At 57.9% G+C, this 19,891-nt stretch overlaps 1 protein-coding gene across 10 annotated transcripts in view; it reads right to left on the bottom strand.

Moving 5' to 3' along the window:
* The window catches only part of ABLIM2 (actin binding LIM protein family member 2), a 138,065-nt gene that overhangs the window by 69,828 nt on the left and 48,346 nt on the right, over positions 1–19,891 (bottom strand). For 9 of the 10 annotated variants that reach the window (XR_012331840.1, XR_012331845.1, XR_012331841.1 and 6 more), the window contains exons 5-8: positions 19,714–19,840; positions 16,712–16,805; positions 5,365–5,452; positions 867–925 (exon numbers count right to left, since the gene is read on the bottom strand). Coding sequence is in view for 2 of the 10 variants with exons in the window: in XM_033856635.2 (XP_033712526.1) it covers positions 867–925; positions 5,365–5,452; positions 16,712–16,805; positions 19,714–19,840 (368 nt within the window). In the remaining 8 variants the exon portion in view is untranslated. Of the gene's footprint in view, positions 1–866; positions 926–5,364; positions 5,453–6,016; positions 6,116–16,711; positions 16,806–19,713; positions 19,841–19,891 lie in introns of all 10 variants that reach the window. The other variant, XR_012331844.1, reaches the window with a different exon arrangement.

The following is a 19,891-nucleotide window of genomic DNA, read 5'->3' as shown; positions in this document are numbered from 1 at the left end:
CAAGGAATTTGGCCTGGCCTAGAGGGTGGTCTAGCCTGGCCCAGAGGGAGGTCTTGCTCTAGTTTCTGGAAGGTGATCGTACCCGATAGGATGTCTCTGTTTAGGAAGGGGGCTAACTGCACCCAAAATTCTTAGAGTGGGGCTGGCCACGCCAGAAAGACCAACCCTATGATTCTGGTGGTCTTGGGTCATGTCACCTGGAGAGTGAAATCAACCACATGGCAACCAATCAATCAACCAACCAACCGATCAGTCATTTAATGGAGCACCGATAAGGTCTCTGGCCCCGGAGCTTCCCTGGTTGGCAACACTCCGTGTGCGCTGTCACCCGTCACTGGGAGGGGCCGAGTCTGGCCTCCACGGGGAGAAGACAATGGTACCGTGTGTCCGGACCCCTCCTGGACCCCGCCCCATGCTGGGCTGATTTCACTCTGTATCTCCCCCTGCCCCCTGCCGGGATAAACCATAACGGGGCTGTAACAGTTCCGTGAGTGCTTCAGACACATTAATGAACCTGCGGGCAGCTGTGAGGACCCCTCGAACTAGCCGCTGGCGTCAGAAGTATGGACGGTCTTGGGACTGTTTGGAGACCCGCGAACTTTGCAGTTGTCCCAAAACTTCCACAGCCATCAGCGTCCACTGAACAAAGGAAGAGGTCGGCAGGGCCAGTGCGGGAAGGGCCCTGGTCCCACCCAGCAGCTGATCTACCTGCTTACACCTCAACATCGCCAGGCCTCGGGCCACCTGCCCCAGAGCCTGGTGGGACTGGCCGGCAAGCCTGCAGACCCAGCCAGCGTCCTCTTAACCGTGCGATGATAGCGCAGAAGCGGGGGGAAAGGCGTCGGAAGAGACTGAATTCCACCAACCTTGCTTTTGTCTTCAGTTCTGGCCGCCTGTCGACACGCCGGGTGCCAGATGGAGGAGCCTGTGGACAGATTCCCAAGAGGGAAGTGTTAGTGTTATTTCCGGAGATGCAGGGGCCGTGCGGAGTGTCAGGAGGAGGGAGCTGGCGTCCACACTCGGACCCTCACTCCCCTTCGTCTGTGCCGGAGTCACAGGTCAGGGCTGGGCCTGGGGCCGATCACGGGGGCTCACAGCCCCACCGGGAAGGGGAGGACGTGAAACAGACAGGAAACGCCCCACCACGAGCTGATGCTCCCATGGGGTCCCTCGGAACCCCGGGCACCCAGACGAGGCTTCTCCGAGGAGGGGGTCTGCGGGTGGCTTCTATTCAGAGGCAGGGGAGACAAGAGGGGCTGCCGTGCGACCTGCACCAGCTCCTCTCTGTGCGGGGGGGCAGTGGCCAGGCCCAGCCATGGGCGCAGTGGGGGGCCGGAGCCCAGTGGGACCTGCCTGGGGAACGAGCGCTTGGGGCAGGGCTCTCCTCGGGGACCCTCAGGTGGGAACCTTAGGTGTGGGGTGAAGATGAGGGCTGCAGGCTGGGGGCCCGACCCCGCGCTCACTCGCGGGGTGTCTGAGCTGTCTCGCTCATGCCGGCCCCGCCCACCTTCCACAGCTGCAGGCACCACCCTCAAGGTAACAGGTCACCAAGCGTCCCAAGGACCCCAAGGGCCCTGCTCTTTTCTAATTCAAACTCGACCTCCCCGAGTCTCAGAGTTTTCCCACCTGCACACAGGGCCGACAATAACCCTACCTGTTCAGGCCTTTAGCAGAATTTAATATTACTAAACAGGGGTAATAACTTCAGGGCCCAGAGCGCTTGCTTCCCCCCTCGGGCCTCCCTGAACCTCAGCCCGGCCCCCTTTCTCCCTCCGTCCATCCGTACTCCACTCACGCACCCTCTGCGGGTGGCCACGGCTGCCGTGTCCGCGTTTACATCCACCGCTGCCAGGACAGCCCATGTGCCGCGTGGAGGTGGGAGCCTTGTCCATCCCATTCTCACATCCCCCGAACAAGCCACACAGAGTGGACGTAGTAGGGGCCCGGCACACAGCAGGGGCTTCAACGTGTGGTGGCAGGAAGGAGCTGCACCCATTTCCGCCTGCAAAGCCTCCGGGTCACGTGAGTTAACGCCGGGGAAGGGAACTTATTTCTGCTCCTCCCTGGGAAAATATCTGCTCCAACCCGGAGCTCCCAGGGAGACCGGGCCTTGGTTGGTTTGTGCGTAAGCTTTTCTTTTTTTAAAACATTGTTTATGATTACAGAGGTCATCGCTGTTTTTTTGATTAAAATTTAAACAAGTCTAAAAAAGAGTATATAGGAAAATTAAAATCATCTGTAACCTCCCACCCACTTTGGGTCGGGCTGTCTTGCAGCGTACACATACAGATTAAATACACCGTAGGTACACAGTTTTGTATCCTGCGATTTTTGCTTATAAATGTCTTAGTATTTCTCCATGTAATTAAATATCAAAACTGTAACTTTAAGGGCTGCATAATATTGCATCGTACGGATTGATGAGAATGTCTCTATCTGCTCCTTGCCTGTTAGTTCCAAAGTTTTATTTCTAAATAAAGTTGCAGGGAGGGACTTCCCTGGTGGTGCAGTGGTTAAGAATCTGCCTGCCAATGCAGGGGACACGGGTTCGAGCCCTGGTCCGGGAACATCCCACATGCTGCAGAGTCACTAAGCCCGTGCTCCACAACTACTGAGCCTGCGTTCTAGAGCCCGCGGGCCACAACTACTGAGCCCACGTGCCACAACTACTGAAGCCCGCGTGCCTAGAGCCTGTGCTCTACAACAAGAGAAGCCACCGCGATGAGAAGCCAGAGCACTGCAACTGCAACGAAGAGTAGACCCCACTCGCCGCAACTAGAGAAAGCCCGCGTGTAGCAACGAAGACCCTACGCAGCCAAATAAATAAGTAAATTTATATTTAAAAAAAAGTTGCGGGGAGTCCATTGTACACGAGTTCCACCCCATCTCTCTGATTTACTTGAGGGCTTCCTAAAAGTGGGGTCTTGGCTCAGAGGGTGTGGGCATTTTTTTTTTTTTTTTTTTTTTTTGCAGTACGCGGGCCTCTCACTGCTGCGGCCTCTCCCGTTGCGGAGGACAGGCTCCGGACGCGCAGGCTCAGCGGCCATGGCTCACGGGCCCAGCCGCTCCGCGGCACGTGGGATCCTCCCAGACCGGGGCACGAACCCACGTCCCCTGCATCGGCAGGCGGACTCTCACCCACTGCGCCACCAGGGAAGCCCGGGTGTGGGCATTTTGAAGGCTCTTGGGGCATCTTGGCAATTCCCCAGTTTTCGCCCACGAGCCAGGTAAGACGCCCGTTTCCTCCAATCCCCATAGCATGGGGGTGTGTCTTTCCTTTTAACCCTCGTCAACCCAGTGGGAAAAATAACATCAACGCGTTATTTTAATCTGGGTCTCCCTGATAATTAGCGAGAGTCAGACTCCCCCGCCTATGTTCACTGAGTCTGCAGACAGGAAGGTGCGTCCAGGGCTGGGTGGCAGTGCTGGTATTTGGCAGGGGGGCACCTCATCTCCCTCGGAGGCCAAAGGGCTCTCCGGGACCTCTGCTCCTTGCAGCTTTCGCTGCATGGGATTCAGCCGTCAAATACGCCCTCCTGGAGCCCCAGCATCCAGCTGGACCAGGCAGAGGGTCTCGGGGTGTCCGTGCAGGGCAGGGCCAGAGCCCCAAAGGGGCCCCTCTCCGTGGGACTCTGGTGCTCCGTGGAGTGGGGCGTGAAAATCACCGACCGGGTCTGAACCCTTCCGGCACAGACTGGGAAAGAGGCTGGGAGGCGACGGGATGGGCTGCGACATCCCACAGAAAGTCAGGGCAGGTCCCGCATCAGGAACAGGGAGCCCAGAGCCATGAAGAGCATCTTTGTTCTGAGACTGGGTCCCCTTGATGGCCAGCTCGCGTCCCCAAGCTGCCGGCTCGATGCCACTGTGCCAGGCGTCAGTACGTCCTGAAGGTGCCACTTACAGTGGGCGCGGGCGCCTCGGGCAGGGTGACCCCTCCCCACCCAGACATACGTAAAGGACCCCTTTCATAAGCTCTCAAGACTGAAGAACAAGAGGGGACGCTGGGGACCAGGCAGTCCTGGCTGACGTCACCCCACGAGGTTCAGTCTCAGAAAGGGAGGCCTGTGTGACACACGGCCCCAGAAGGACGCCGGGTGAGGTCATCCAATGGTCCGTCTGGCCCTACTCAGCTTGCCTCCGGGGTCACGGAGACACTGACGTCCTTGAAAAGACAATGTGACTACAGAGACAGGGGGTCTCAGCATCTAACCCAACCCACCCAGGCCCCTCGGGGAAGGCCTTCAACCTGCGAGCCCAGTGTCAGCGAGGGCACTGGGGAGCCTCAGCCCCACCACTGACTTTGCATCTAGGCCGCTGGCCTGTCTTCAGCAGGAATCCTTCTTGGCCTTTCCTCTTGGTAATTTTCCATCCACCCGTCCCCCCCTAATCCCCACCCCCTCCTTGGCTATAAATCCCCCGTCCTTGTGAATTCGGAGTTGGCCTGACTCGCCTCCCACCTTCTGCCATGTCCTGAATATACCGTCTTCCTACCGTTTTGACAAGTGTCCAAGGCTTGGGAATGAATAAGCCACAGGGATGGGGTGGGTCTTCAAGGTGATAAAACTAAGTGTAGCTCGAAGGAGAACTCCTAGCACCCCGGTGAATAAACACGTAAAGCAATAGCTGGGAGCTGGGTGCTCCGGTCTGAGCGTGGGTGCAATTTTTTGAACAAAAGCAGGAACGAGCTGAACAGGGTCACTGCAGGAGGGAGGGGGCAACTGGCTGTCACCTGCTGCTTCTCCAGGTCTGGTGGCCACAGGACGCCTCGCCTTTATTCTATTATTATTATTATTTTAATGGTGAATGGGTTGGGGATTTCCCATGAAATGCCACGAAATGGGTTAGAAGGTTGGCTATGTTTTTCTCCAGAACTCTCTTTACCGACACTTTGGCGACTCCCTTGACCAGGAGAAAAGCCTCAGGAGCGGCCCGTGGTCTCCACGCTCCCCCATCAATCAAGGGAGGGTAGTGCAGGGGAAAGCCCTGAGCGGAGGGGCTTTCAGGACAGGCTTGAAACGACCACAGACCACATCCACTTCCGTTTGGCTGCTGGGACCCAAATTTCCAACACTCCTGCATCTTGCTCCTGAATTTGGCCTTTCTCTTATCGCGTCCATCTCAGGTTCACGGACATCACGTGGATGGACGATGCAAAACCGGGCAGGCTGTCACTCTGCCGACTCTGGCGGCTGCTCCGTGGGGAGAGCCTGCTGGGCCCTGGACCCCCATCCCTGCTGGGGGGCGGCGTTCCCTAAGTAGCGGGAAAGCTCGCTGACACCCCAGGGCACACCCGGCACAGGGCGTGGGCCCGGGAGCCGCCTGTTTGGTGCCCTCGGGTCGCGAGCGGCACGCTCTCCTTCTTACCTTGCAGATACATCTCCTCGCCTTCCGCGAACATCCGGCCGCACCCGACACATAGCGCACACAGAGGGTGGAAGTGCTTCTCCCCCGCCTGGAAAAAGCACAAAGCACAGGCGTTTCTGCTCAGGGCACGGCGTGTCCTCACGCAGGTGCTCAGGTGAGGCAGGAAGGCGGGCTGTGTGGTGGAGAGCCCACACTCAGGGGGATGGGATGGGACCGGTGGTGCCCCAGGCCGTCCAGGGTGTGTGAATGTGGCCTCTGCCCGCTGGGGCCACGCCTGGGAGCAGAGACCGGCCTCCGGGAGAGCAGCTGTGTCGCCAGCTCCTCCCAGCTCAGCGGTGGATGGGTCTGCCCCACCCACGAGGCAGAGGGGGGCCAGGTCCCATGCACCTCTGTATCTTGGTGGGGCGGGGAGGGAGGACCTAACATTATTTCCCCAGATGGAGGGACAAGACAGGTGGGGTGAAAGTGATAGATCATTTTCTTTTTGTCTCTCTGTATCGCTCAGTTTTCTCAAGGAGCGTTTTGCAGTTTTTATCATTCTTGAAACCCATTCAAATCGATTAAAATATTAATACCGAAATAAGCAAAACAAAGGACATTGGCAAGCTTGGCTTATTTCTACACGGTGTCTTCAGCATGACTGTACACTGACCTTCACCTGGGTTGGGTGTGGCTGCAGCCTGCTGCTAGATGTGGATGTAACCCCCTCAGTCTTTCCTGAGATGCGAAGGTTAATCACCGCTCCCTGAAACTGAATTAGTAATACTCTCCTGAATCAGTAACGGGGTGCAAATTCATTACAAGCACCTCACTTTCCTTCCCCTTCCCCACCGGTGCCTTCCGTGCAAACCAGGCCCGAGGGGACCCCTGAGTATCAGGGAGGAAGAATCCGGAACAGACTCCCTTCCTGCGTGTGGGACCAGAGGTGTCAGTCTGCGTGGCCCACACGTGTCTCCCGGCAAAGGGATGCTTGGGGAAGCGTGAGAATGCCGAGTGCTCAGTCCTGCCGGCTCTGCGGCCTCCAGGCCTTTGCACCTGCAGCCCCTTCCACCAGGACTGCCCTCCCCACTCTCGCACCCGGGACCACCTGGAATGTTCCCGATCTCATCTCCAACGCCACCTCCTCTTGGAAGCTTCCCCTGATTGCTTCCCTGCTCTGGGCCCCCACAGCCCCGTTTTCACAGGGTTTGACAATTATTTCGGGTGAGTCTTCCCCGCTAGACAGTGAGCCTCCGAGGGCAGGGCCTGGCACGGGGCCATCGCAGGAACCCCTAGTCTCAGGAATCTATCTGGGGAGCAGGTCACATTGCAGCACTGGGCCCAGGCAGAGTGAGGGTGAAGCTGCCACTTCAGCCTTAAAATGCCGAGCGGTCAGAGCAGCTCCGTCCTTGAGGTACAAACAGGGGATTGGAACAGCGCTGTAGCTTTAACAGAAACCACCTGCTGTCAGGTCCCAGGTGTCAACTGAGGACTCACGTGCTTTAAACATTGTGACCTCTGACCTGTCCTCACGCCTTCCTCAGGCAGGCACCCCCTTCACTCTGGGTCGGGGGGACAACCCACCCTCATGACATCAAACAGCAGGAGTTCTGTGACAGCCACTTGGGGGAGAAAGCACACACATGTCTACACGTGAGTCAGGTGGAGAGAGAAAGCCGTGGGGAGAGTCTGTAAGAGGACAGGCTTGAAACCCCAGCCCGACCAATGAGAATTAAGGCTGAGCAGAGAAACAGCCCTGCGGCCACCGCCAGGGCCCGGCCCAGCGTCCACACTCTTCCCTCTGGAAAGCACCCCCCAACCCAGCAGCCGGCAGACGCCCCAGCAGCGACGGGGACACCGCTTATTTCTACAGGGAGAGGCAAGAAGCCGCTTCACACACTGACTGGTCTTCATCCTGTGACAGCCTGTGAGGTTCATGACTACCTTTGTTTCCACCAGGGCACAGAGAGGTGGAGGAAGCTGAGCAAGGTCACACAGCAGGAGGGGGTGGAGCCAGGCTTGGCGCCCAGAAGTCTGGCCTTTGTGGCCTCTGTCCCCAGCCGGGAAGGGTCCCTGACTCTGTGGTGTGCACCCCATGCCCACGCACCCCCAAACCCCACACCCTGAGCAATCAACTTGGAGGCCTAGAACAGACTCAAGGCCGAGGAAGGAAACCAGACACCGCGGAGCCGATTCCATTTTTACAAAGTTCAAAACGAGGCAAATGAATCTATACAGTCAGAGTCAGGGTGGTGGCTGCCTTGGGGGCCCCAGGGGGCTGTTTGGGGTGCAGGGCATGTGTTTTCTTGGTCTGGGTGCTGGTGGCTTGGGTGTGTCCAGTGTGTGAGATTCATGGACTCCTCTGTGTGTTACATGCCAGTAAGAGAGTTTTCCCACAGAAGTATAAAACCACAGAAGAAAACACAGGGGTATATTTTGCTGACCCCAGATTTGTCCGTGGATTTTCGGATATGACACGGAAAGCATGAGCCGCAACAACACAATAGATAAGTTGGACTTCATAAAAATTAACAACTTTTGTGCATCAAAGGACGTTATCAAGAAAGTGAAAAGACAAACTATAGAATGGGAGACAATATTTGCAAATCACAGATCTGATAAGGGTTTAGGATCAGAATATATAAAGAGCTCTTACAGCTCAACAACAAAAAGACAAACAGTCCAGTTAAAAGATAGGCAAACGGCTTGGACGGACATTTTTTCCCCAAAGAAGATACAGGAACGTCCAAGAAGCAAATCAGAGATGCTCAGCATGACTGTCATTCAGGAAAGGCAAATCCAAACGACAGTGAGACACCACCTCACACCCACGAGGGCGACTGTAATGAAAACAAAATGGAAAATAGCAAGTGCTAGTGAGGATACGGAGAAATTGGAACCCTTGCACATCGGTGGTGGGGATGTAAAACGGTGCAGCCACTGTGGAAAACACTGTCAGTGCCTCCAAAAGTTAAACACAGAACTACCATACAACCCAGCGATTCCACTCCTAGGTATTTAGGAAAAAGAGAACAAAAGAGATAAAAACCTGGGTCCACACAATAACGCGCACGTAAATCTTCACAGCAGCGTTATTCCCAGTAGCCAGAAGGTGGAACCCGCCCAAATGTCCAAATGTGAGTGTGATAAACACAACGGCAGATTGTTCAGCCATGAAAAGCCACGTGGGGCCCCCAGGATGTCTTATAAGGACACTCGTGTCCTTACAAGATGAGACAGCAGAGCTCTCTGCCACGGGAGGACACAGGGAGAAGGTGACAATCTCCAAGCCAGGAACCCAGTGCACTGGCACCTTGATCTCAGACTTCCAGCCTCTAGAGCCGTTGCTTAAGCCTCGCAGATCATAGCACAGCAGCCCAAGCCAACTGAGACAGGCTCACGAAGTCCAAAGTAAAAGTGTCCTCACCCCTTGCATCAACCCCCACTGCTGCTCTGCTCTGTCTCGCAGTGGCCACGGTGGCCGGGGCGTTCCACGTGATCGGAACCCAGCAGCAGCCCCTGCTCCGTCAGAGCCCTTTCCTCCCTACAACTGTCCTAGAAGGGCCACAGTCATCTGTGCCGTCACCCCAGCCCCCAGCCCGGGAGGCAGAGCAGCCCCTTACCCAGGTGGGACTCAAGATGGCGCAGACTTTAAAAGTGTATCAAAAGCCCATGAGATTTTGCAGTGCGTGGTTTGAAAACGATGTCTTGTGCCTTCTGACAAGCGGCTGTCATCTTTAATCAGACAGAACCAGGCTCGTTAGGAACGCAGCCTCCGGGGGCACAGAGCGAGCGCTGTTCCTCAGCGGTACCCAGGCAGAGTGGAGGGCACTGAGCGCGGCCCGACCGTGGACATTAGGGACCAGCCTGGCAGTGTCTCTGGGCTGCAGAAACTCCCTCCCCTCCCTGCAGAGACGAGCAGCCAACCCCTCCCGCCTCCCCCAGCTGTGGGAAGCACGGAGGGATGGACCTCCCCTACCCCATCGGAAGCAGGCACCCCCTTTTCCTCCCTAAAGCCATCCATGGCCTCTTCCATTCCCTGGAGAAGCGGCTGTGCCTCCGCCTGCTTTGGGGCCCTCCCCTGGGTCCCCGCTGCAGGGCGCACATCCCCCAGCCCAGCTCCCAGGGGCTGCTCCTGGCACAGCCCCCAGTTTGAAGCTTTAGTCTCCTTCGTGAATGACCAGAACTGGAACCGGATCTTGAAAGCCCTGATCTCCAGGGCGCACCGATCAAATGAAATTTACCGAGAAGCTAATCAAGATCTGTAGCAGGAAGGATGCAGTCGGGGGAGGGGGGAGCAACTGGCAGCCCTCCCAGCTCTGTGCCATGTCAGCAAAGACCCTCCCCAGAACCCCTGACTCAGCCCTGCCCCCTCCCCATTGCTGACGCCACAGGCCTCGGGACAGGCTCGCTCTGGGCTCGGGGTCTTGGGGAACCACATGGAGGCTGGCGTGGCTCCCTGACTGTGTTTGGGCTCTGTTCCTCTCTCTCCCCCAGCTCCAGGACTCGGGTGACCGCTCCAGGACTAAGCCTTGTCCCCTCGTTCTCTGCTGTCCCAGGCCCTAGAGCAGAGCTGCACACAGAGGGGCTGTCCCATAAAGATGTTCTGAACGAGAAAACAGTACCCACCAGGCAAGCATAACGGGGTCCTAGAGGACAGGGGGGTTCTGACCAGTGAGTGTGGGAGCAGAGAAGTAACACACTCCACCTCCGGGCACGTCAGCTATCAAGGCTCTGAGAAGTCCTGCAGTAAGGACGTGGGTGTGGCGCCCTTGCCGGGCTTCCTCAACCCAGATGCCCGGGAATGTGCTGACGGACCGATGGTTAAGGACCAGGACGGAACACACTGATCCTTGCTGGGTGCTGGGCAGGGCGTGGCATCAGGCTGAAGGCAAGTCCGCGTGTGTCTCTGTGTGTCTCTGTGTGTGAGTCTGTATGCGTGTGTATTTTTGTGTCCCTGTGTGTGTCTCTATGTGTGTGTATCTGTGTATTTGTGTGTCTGTATCCGTGTGTATCTCTGTGTCTCTGTGTGTGTCTGTGTCTATGTAAGTTTGTGAGTATTCCTGTGTCCGTGTGTCTTTGTGTGTGTGTGTGTCCGTGTGTCTGTGTGTGTCTTCGTGTGTGTCCGTGTGTCTGTGTGTGTCTTCGTGTGTGTCCGTGTGTCTTTGTGTGTGTGTGCGTCCGTGTGTCTGTGCGTCTTTGTGTGTGTGTGCGTCCGTGTGTGTGTGTCTTTGTGTGTGTCCGTGTGTCTGTGTGTGTCTTTGTGTGTGTGTGTGTCCGTGTGTCTGTGTGTGTCTTTGTGTGTGTGTGTGTCCGTGTGTCTGTGTGTGTCTTTGTGTGTGTGTGTGTCCATGTGTCTGTGTGTGTCTTCGTGTGTGTCCGTGTGTCTGTGTGTGTCTTCGTGTGTGTGCGTCCGTGTGTCTGTGTGTGTGCATCCGTGTGTCTGTCTTCGTGTGTGTCCGTGTGTCTGTGTCTTTGTGTGTGTGTGTGTCTGTGCGTGTCTTTGTGTGTGTGTGTGTCCGTGTGTCTGTGTGTCTGTGTGTGTCTTCGTGTGTGTCCGTGTGTCTGTGTGTGTCTTCGTGTGTGTCCGTGTGTCTTTGTGTGTGTGTGCGTCCGTATGTCTGTGCGTGTCTTTGTGTGTGTGTGCGTCCGTGTGTGCGTGTCTTTGTGTGTGTCCGTGTGTCTGTGTGTGTCTGTGTGTGTGTGTGTCCGTGTGTCTGTGTGTGTCTTCGTGTGTGTCCGTGTGTCTGTGTGTGTCTTCGTGTGTGTGCGTCCGTGTGTCTGTGTGTGTGCGTCCGTGTGTCTGTCTTCGTGTGTGTCCGTGTGTCTGTGTCTTTGTGTGTCTGTGTGTCTGTGTGTCTGTGCGTGTCTTTGTGTGTGTGTGTGTCCGTGTGTCCGTGTGTCTGTGTGTCTTTGTGTGTGTGTGTGTCTGTGCGTGTCTTTGTGTGTGTGTGTGTCCGTGTGTCTGTGTGTGTGCACATGATCCAGAAGGATGACGTCTAAATGCTAACGGTAGTTTTCCTGGGTGATGACATTCATTATAGATGATTTTTCTTTTATGATAAACAGGTATTCCCTCTGAGAGTGTTTTTAAAATAAACACGTTCATTAAGTTTTAAAAAGGGAGCGAGAAGCTGGGGTCTTGGGAAGCTGACTTCACCTCTGTCCTTAGGAAACGCCTTTATTTGTTCGGAACTCAGGGTTTGTTTTCTCCCAGTGATAAAAGTCCTGCTGGCTTAGGAGGGTGAAAAGTGCCAAGGAGAAAAGAAAAGAGGAAGAAATAAACACACCAGCATAGGGAGTCGCAGGAAATGGTCCATTTGAAATGGAGAAACTTTCAGCTGGCCGCCCCGCTCCCTCCAGGGCTCCTCCAGGTCAGGCAGGGGGACCCCTGCCACCGTCCTCACGGGGAACTCCGCCCCCAGGCCAGGCTGGGACACAGTGAGCCTTCAGGAAGGTGAGTAGTGGATGGAGAAGGGAAGGAAGGGAAGAAGGAAGGAGGGAGGGAGGGAGGGAGGGAGGGAGGGAGGGAGGGAAGCACAGAGGAAGGAACAAAGGGAGGGAGGGATTAATTAGTGGTCCCAGGGGGACCCTGGGCTTCTCGTTACCATGGAGACAGCCAGGCTGCAGGAGGCAGGTGGGGCTCAGACAGAGGCCCCGCCAGGGTTATAAGGAGGATGGGGCTGGCCAAGACGCACCCCATTCCCCGCCCCCGCCCACCTGTTCCTGCTAATACTGTGAGAACCAGTAGAGAACAACGTGATGGCGGGGACACAGCCAGGGACCCCCTCTCACTCAACACCCCCTCCGCTCGTCCAGCCCTGGGCTGGTTGATCTGCTTAGACCACCGTCCCCTGGCAATGCACAGCCACCTTCCAGCTCTCTCCGTGGAGAGACTCCATCCCCAGGAGCCAGCACTGCAGCAGGGCTGCTCCCAGCCGCCTACCTCTGCTCCTTGCCCTGCCCCCCCCACCCCAGCCAGCCAACCCCGCGACGGGGAGGGGGCTTGTGTCAGCCCCTCCCAGGTCCCCACCGGACCCAGGACGCTCCCGGCATGGAGCTGGCTCATCAGGACAGACACCCCAGACATGCAGGATGCGAGACAACGTGCAGTGGAGGATGTTAAATATTTCGAGTGACAGAGGGAGTGGGGGGACTGCACTACCACCAAATGCACACCTCACGGGCGGGCGCCCAGCGTAAGTTGGCCCCGGGCCCGGTGCATGCAGACGCGCACAGACTGAGGGCTCCCGCAAGGGCGGGGAAGAGGCCCGGGCTGCTCCCCTACTCCAGCACCTTGGGAGGCAGAGCCGGTGGGGTGGCAGGTGCCTTGGGGGCCTTGCACCTGGCTGATCTGCCCCGCTCCCTGCAATCCCACCCACCTGCAGCCAGTGTGGCCTCCCCATCGGCCCAGAGAGCTTCCTACCTGCACGGGGTCCTGGCGCCACAGCCCAGTCGGAGCAGTCGGCCCCTCGGCCCCTGTCTAGCCCCGCTCCCGGGACAGGCTGGCAGGAACAGGCAGTGTGACCGTGAGGACGGGGGCAGAGAGCGGGGGCACAGAGATGCCCTCACCCTCCAGCCAGCGGTCTGGATCCTCCTCTTTCTTTTTCAGGTCCTGTCCCCTGCCACCTGCCGGCCCTCAAGAGCCCGCTGCACGCCCAGCGGGGTCCCAGCACGGCGGCTGCTCCCTTCCGTGGAGCCGGCTTGTCCCCGCCCGCCTGCCTGCAGCTGCCGCCTCGCTGGGGAGGAACCTCAGAGCTGTGCAGGTCCCGCTGACTCAACTGCCACACACCGCGGAGCTCGCCGCCCGCAGGGGCGAAAACAAAAGCATTCATCTTCCCTGGGAGGCCCTTTATCCTCCAGCCCCCATCAGCTACCTCGTGGCCGGCGCTGAGCTGGGGGGCACTCCGCAGACACGACCCCTCGGATCCCCGAGGAGGTTCTGGTGACCGGGCCGCCAGGGCCGGGGCTGGCGTGTCCCGCCCACCCCAAAGGGTGCCGGAAGCGGGCCAGGCTACAGTCACACACCTGTAGCGACAACTGCTCAGCCCACAGAGCCTAAGATGCTGCCCGCTAAGGCCATCAGGTATCGCAGCGTGGCGGGAAACAGCACACAGCAACACCTACGCAGGGGGAGGCCAGGCGGTCGGGCCAAGAACAGGCACCGGGAGCCCGGCTGGGCCTCCTGGGCTCGGCACACGCTCTCCCAGACACACAGACACGAGCCCACAGAGTGAGGGCACCAAGCAGGGCGGGAGGGGGCCAGCGCTCTGGGGAGCGGCTTGAAGAGACGGTGCAGCGGCTGGCGGACCTGGACAGGTGAGGGTTGCAGGTTTCTAGTCTCTTTAAACGGGGGCGACTTGAGCTGTTTCAACAAGCCACCAGGAGGATGCCTTGTGGCCCCCAGGGAGGAAAGGAGATGGCAGGGTAAGGCTCCAGAGGAGGCGGGCGGGGTTCGGACCGGAGCACAGGGTTGGGGGCTGTGGCTGGGAGGAGAGACAGAGCCTCCGTCAGGAAGGGCAGGAGCGGGTGGGCTAGAAGCTTTGCAGACAGCCCTGAGTGGCGTCTGACCCTCTCTCTGTTAAGTCTTAGACAAGGTCATTGTGGCTGGCCGGCTGGGGTGGGAGGGCAGCAGCCCAGGAGAGCGAGGAAGGTCTGGAACAGTCTTTTGGGGGAACAGAGAGAAACAGGCTTGAACTGCCAGGCACTGTGGCAGGTGGGGCCCTGGCCGGGGGATCCTCCAGAAGCCTCGGTGCTGCTGCCGGAGGTGGCGGCTGCCCAGACTCCCCCAGAGCAGGGTCTGCAGCAGGGTCTGGGTGAGGAGAGAGCCCTGGAGAGACGGGAGGGCCAGGTGAGACGTCACCGTGGGGTACGGCGGGAGGACGCATCCTTCGTGCGCGTTCGGAGGATGGGGGTACAAACATGAGGCGTGATCACCACCCCAGAAAAACATACAAGATATTCATCAGATGAGATGTCAACAGTCTCATCACGTGACCACCCGCCCAACTCCGTCAGAAAGACATGGAGCCCCCAGTGTAGAAACAGGCGATGCTGACGGAAGATAACTGAAATGCAAGAACTCTGATTGGCTAAAAATGACAAAGAAGACCCAGCACCACTAGGGGTGGGAGGGAAGCAAACAGCAGCGAGGCCCCACGTTCTCCCCTATCAGCTCGACACAGGATTTCATAAAGATTACACCCAGGGTGGGAGATGGGAAAGATCGCGCTCTGTTGATAAGCACGTAAATCAGAATAAACTTTCTGGAAAGCAATTTATGTGTCAAGAACCCTTACAAAGTTCATGGTTGTTGGCTCAGTTTCTATACTTCTGTGAATGAATCTTAAGGAAAACTAGAAATGCAATAAAAAAGATGTTCATCTCAGTGTTATTTATCATAGTAAAAAAGTGGAAAACGGTGCTCTGTCCAACGATGCATGATCAGCCTAAAGCATTCTGGTCTAATCCTACGAGGAAATACGATGCAACACTGAAACACTCGTATGTGCGATGCACCTGGAAATGTTATGTGAGACAGATTCAATCACAGAGGACCCCACATAGTGGACGATTCCATTTACATGACGCGTCCAGAACAGGGAACTCTACAGAGACCCAAGTAGATTGGTGGCTGCCACGGGCTCAGGGTGTAGGGGAGGAACAGCTAAGGGGTACAGGCTTCTTCGTGAGGTGATGAGAACGTCCTAAAATGGACTGTGGGGATGGGTGCACAGCTCTGTGAAGATACTAAAAACCACCGAATCACACACTTTATGCGGGTGAGTTGCGTGGTGTGTGAACTATATTCCAATAAGGCTGTTTACAAAAAGACCCACAAAACACAAAACAAAAACATAGGAACCTATTAAATAGGACATGGGAGTTGAAAAAAATCAGGATATAATGTATAAATGGTTTGATGCCAACTCTGACATGTGGAGAGAGAAAAAACTGGAAGGAATCCAGCCAAAAAGTTCAGCTAAATATGATCGCATGTCAGTGACTTCCCCCTTTATTTGTGCTTTGCAAACTCTCTACAGTCAATGAGGGTGTAATCACAGCCCCCCCGCAGGGGCCTCTGGGCGTAGAAGGGCACAGCTCTGCACAGAGCCTGGGACCATTCCCGCTGTGGCATCTGGGAAATGGGGAGATGGTGGGGAGGGCCTCACTGCCCCTGGGTGGGTGTGGCCACCCCCTTCCCCTCCCCGCTACCTGGAGCTGAGGCCCTGGGGCAACTCTCTCCCTGCAGCTCTGATGTGAAGTGTAATTTCAAGAAAAGCAGCTCAGTGCTCAACGTGCAATTCACCAAGGCATTCTGCGCCCGCTACTGCTGGGCTCTAGCTGTGGGGCGGACAGCGCAGGAGTCCTCGGGGATGTGGAAATGCCCAGCCCTTCCTGGCTGGCCTCCCGGCCTCCGGCCTCAAGTCCAGCCTCAGCGGCAGCCTGAGGGAGCTCTCTGGTATGCAAATCCGACCCAGGCTTTCCAGGGTTCAGAAGCCCTTGTCTGGGAGGGTGGCCTGGGCCCCGCAGCCTCAGACCCCAACCTGTCTTCCCACCCCCAGAGGCTGCTTCTGTGACCTCCTTGGAAAAGGCTCCCAGGCCCCTTGGCTGGGTCAGGGCCCCTCCTCTCCCACTGCTCTGCCCCCTCCCCACCCCCCAGGTCCTCTGGTTACCTCTGCCCTCCCCAACAGACCATATGCTCGCCGAGGGATGGCCCATCCACCCGCCCCAGCGCAGAGCCCAGGAGGGGCTGCAGAGTGGGGTGGGGGGGCCGGCTGGGCCAGAGCATCAGGGGGGTGGGTTTGGTCCTGTGCACCCCATGGTATTGATCTTACTGAACAAATGTAGTAAAGTGCTTAACACGTGTTATTTTCACAAAGGGACACACCCGTGTAACTACCACCCAGACCAAGAAACGCACCTGTCGGCACCCCAGAAATGCCCCAACCTGAGATCGCTGGGTGGCCGGTCCGCCCCTGTGGACCCAGCCCTGCCTCCCAGGCTCCCTGTGCAACCCGCCAAGCCTCAGATTTCCCATCTAGATGCCAAAGGGCTGAACCAGGATCGCAAGTTCTTCCCGCCTCTCTGTCAACGTGTAAAGGGCACAGGTGAGAGAGTGTTGCAGGGAAGTATTCCTGGAGGAGGTGGCACTCACTGGGCAGACCCTGGAAGGTGCCCTCTGGCAGAGCTGGGAGGCAGAGGCTCAGGGCTGCGGGTTCCTGCACAAACATACACCCCAGACGCCACGAGAGGCACCTTCTTATCCTCTCTGTTAACTCCTAGGGGGCGGGCAGACCCCCGTGCCCAGAGAAGACCTTAGAGCGGGCGAGGGTCACGCCTGCAGCCTCCAGGCGGGCCTCCTTACCTCCAGCACGTGCCCCGTGATGTACTTCTCACAGCCATCGCAGCGGATCCCGAACTTGCTGTGATAGTCCGCCTCACAGTAGGGCAGCCCATCCCTGCAACAGAGCCGGCAGTCAGGACGGCGGGGGCACCCCCGGGACCCCCAAGCCCTCAGAGTCCTCGCCAACGAGAGTGGCCACGTCCAAGGGGCAAACGCCCACTTCCTCCTACTCTGGGTACAGCGTGTATGGGGCACTTACGGGCACCAGCACGGCCCCTCGGTCATCAGGGCAGCCCCAAGAGAAATACCACAAAGATCGTCCCATTTCACAGGTGGACAAACTGAGGTGCAAGAGGTGGGGCCGCCTGCCCAGGGGGCGAGCGAGGGCTGGCGGAGGGCTCCAAAGGCTGAGCGCAAGGGATCAAAGCTGCGTCTGGGAAATAAAAGACGTGTCCGCAGACGTGGCTCTTCCTTCCAGTTCATTCTGTCAGATGTTTAACAACCGGGGTGGGAAAGAGTCTATTTACGCATTGGGTGGCTTCCTGCTCGTTCTGAAAGGGGTCTGGGGCGCTGGAGAAAAACGTGAGCCGACAAGGGGGTGTGACAAAGCCGCCCACGGTGGAGACCAGGTCTGAGGGTGACAAGATGCCAAGTGGCAGGCGTGCCTTGGGACCGACCCTCACCCTCCCAGGCGTGGCCGGGAGCTTCCTGCTCTCGAAATCCGAGGGGCGAGGGGCATCAGGCTGCGCAGGAAGGAGCGACGCGTCCACGCCCCCCGCGCACAGCAATGGCGGGCTTCCTACGCGCCGCGCGCGTGGCCTGTGACTTTGGGAAATTGGGACGAGCGGGACACCTCGTGGGCACTGCTCATGAATATCTGGGCAGCCGTGGGCGGGCTGCTTAAATGCCGAGCCCCCTTAACTGAACTGTAAGGAGAAGCTGGTTTGCAGGTGGTGGACGGAAGACAACGCAGACACAAGGCCTGGACAGTGTCTGGCCTGCGGTCGGAGCTCATTAGTTATCACTATGGGGTCAACGCCACGGGACGAGTGGCAGTGACGGTGTCGGAGGTGGTGCCAATGCTTCCTGCTGGGCAGCGGCGAGTGAACAGGCTTGCACTCAAACGCCCAGAGTCCCGGCTGTCACTGAACCCGTCTGGGCCTCAGCTTCCTGGCTGTAAAGTGGGATCGGTAAGTGCAAGGTCTAAGGGAGACAAGGTATGGCCGGCACCTGGCACCCGGTGGCCATCGCCAACCGGGGCTGTCCCCCTGGCCCCGGGTCCAGCCCAATGGGACTTGGACGTGGAGGCGACTGGCCCGGGGGGTGCAGGGTCGGGGGCGTTACTCTGGTGCGTCATCCCCCCCCGCCCCCAACCCCGCACTGCTGCAGTTGCCGTGTGAGCCCCAGTTTGGTTTCGATGTTTGCTCAGCTGCTAACGGAAGGTGAGATTTCTCGAGCTTGTTGGGAGACTGCAGCTAGTGGCGCCCTCTCTTCCTCAAAGCTCAGGACCTCGTCTGGGTCACACAGATGACGGCAGGAGGGGTGAGGTCCCGGTGTTTCTCTGCAGCCTCAGAAACGAAGCAGCCCTTCCTTCCACAGGAGAGGGGACACGTATATTGGGCACTTAGGGTCCACCTTCAAATGCCCTGACCTCAGGGCCCCGACCTCTCCCCAAAAAAGGCTGTACATGCAGCAGATCCAGGAGGTTCAAAGATGACGTCTCCATGGCAACACCACCACGCCCTCATCACGAATTCCGGGCTGTCCCAGAGGCTGCTAAGTAACGCACACGCTGTGTGGGTGAGAGGGGCTGCAGCGCTCTGGGGGCTGGGCATCATTTTGTTTTATTTTAAGTGCTCTGTCCCCAAGGCTGCCTTGGCGTGTCACTCACCCCTTCCCTTTACTATGACAGAGGCAACAGGTCCTGGCCCAAGTGGCCAGAAACCCCCCCAGCCTGACCCAGCCTGGACAGAGGCTCATCTTGATGTGGGGACTCTCACTGGCAATGTTTGATTTTGAGATAATTGTGGATCCAAACACAGTTGTAAGAAACGGGACAGAGAAACCAGGACGGCCTTCGCCAGGTTTCCCCAAGGCTCACATCTTACAGAATTAGAGTACAAGGTCCACAGGAAATTGACACTGGCACACGCAGCGACCCGATTCGGATTCCCCCAGTGAACACCCGCTCTCGCGTGCACATGCGTGTGCATGCATGTATGTGTGCGTGTCTTATTCTCGGAAGTTTTATTGCAGCGGTTTTTGACCCCAGTCAATTCCTGTGATGGTTCTGTTCCCTCAGAGCCTCAAGAACTAGCACAGTCTTTGATAGAAGTTGCCAGAAAAGCCCCTAACTGGCAGGAGGGAGCCGCTCTGCACTCAGAGAAGCTGCTCCTTTGAGCTCAGCCTGTAACCCTTCCCTCCCCGGTGCTGTCTGGGGGCTCACCTGACTCAGTTTCCTGATCTCCAGGGATTAGAATGCACCTGGCAGACCAGCTGCCTCTGCTCAGGGCCCGATCCCCAGAAGCTCCCTCCCCACTGCCTCTGGATAACGGTGCTCCCCCCGCACCCCAAACCAGCCACCGCTGCATCCTGAGCACACATCAGGGACCCTGTGTCGGCCAGCGGGAGCTGCCGATGGCCCCGCGGCAGAAGACAGGGCTGCGCCGTCACACCCGTGACAGCCGAGCCCGGTCAGCCCTCTCTTCCTTGCTCTGCTGCCGGCCTCGGCCGACGTCCACTTTGCATTCTGCAGGGGGTGCAGGCACCAGCAAGGGGGGCGAATTCCACGGGTGAGGGTGACACCAGGGGCGGTGTGGGGAGGTGTTTTACAGGGTCAAAGGTGGGAGCGCTAAAGTCTCTGTCCCAGTGAACAGAAAGAGCATGGGAGTCTCTGCAAACCACGCTGAGGACGCAAGGCTGGTAGGGAGAGGGGCTCCCCCGGAGGAGCTGGCAGGAGGGTGGGCACAGGACGAGCCCTGCCCCGCCCCCAGGTGACAGGTCAGCGGGCCCCGCCCACTCACTTGCTGATATACTCCGCGTTCAGTTGTTTCCCGCACGTCTTGCACTTGAAACAGCCCAGATGCCAGTGTTTCTCCAGGGCCACCAGGGACTGGCCGTTTTTGATCTCCACTCCGCAGCCCTTGCAACCTGGAAGAAAGAACGGAGCACAGCCGTCATCCTCGTGGGTGTGGGCGAGAG

The sequence above is a fragment of the Tursiops truncatus genome, chromosome 5 (genome assembly GCF_011762595.2).
Source record: "Tursiops truncatus isolate mTurTru1 chromosome 5, mTurTru1.mat.Y, whole genome shotgun sequence".
NCBI classification, from domain to species: Eukaryota; Metazoa; Chordata; class Mammalia; order Artiodactyla; family Delphinidae; genus Tursiops; species Tursiops truncatus.
Note: the sequence above shows the minus strand (reverse complement) of the source record. Positions and strands in the feature narration are given on the sequence as shown.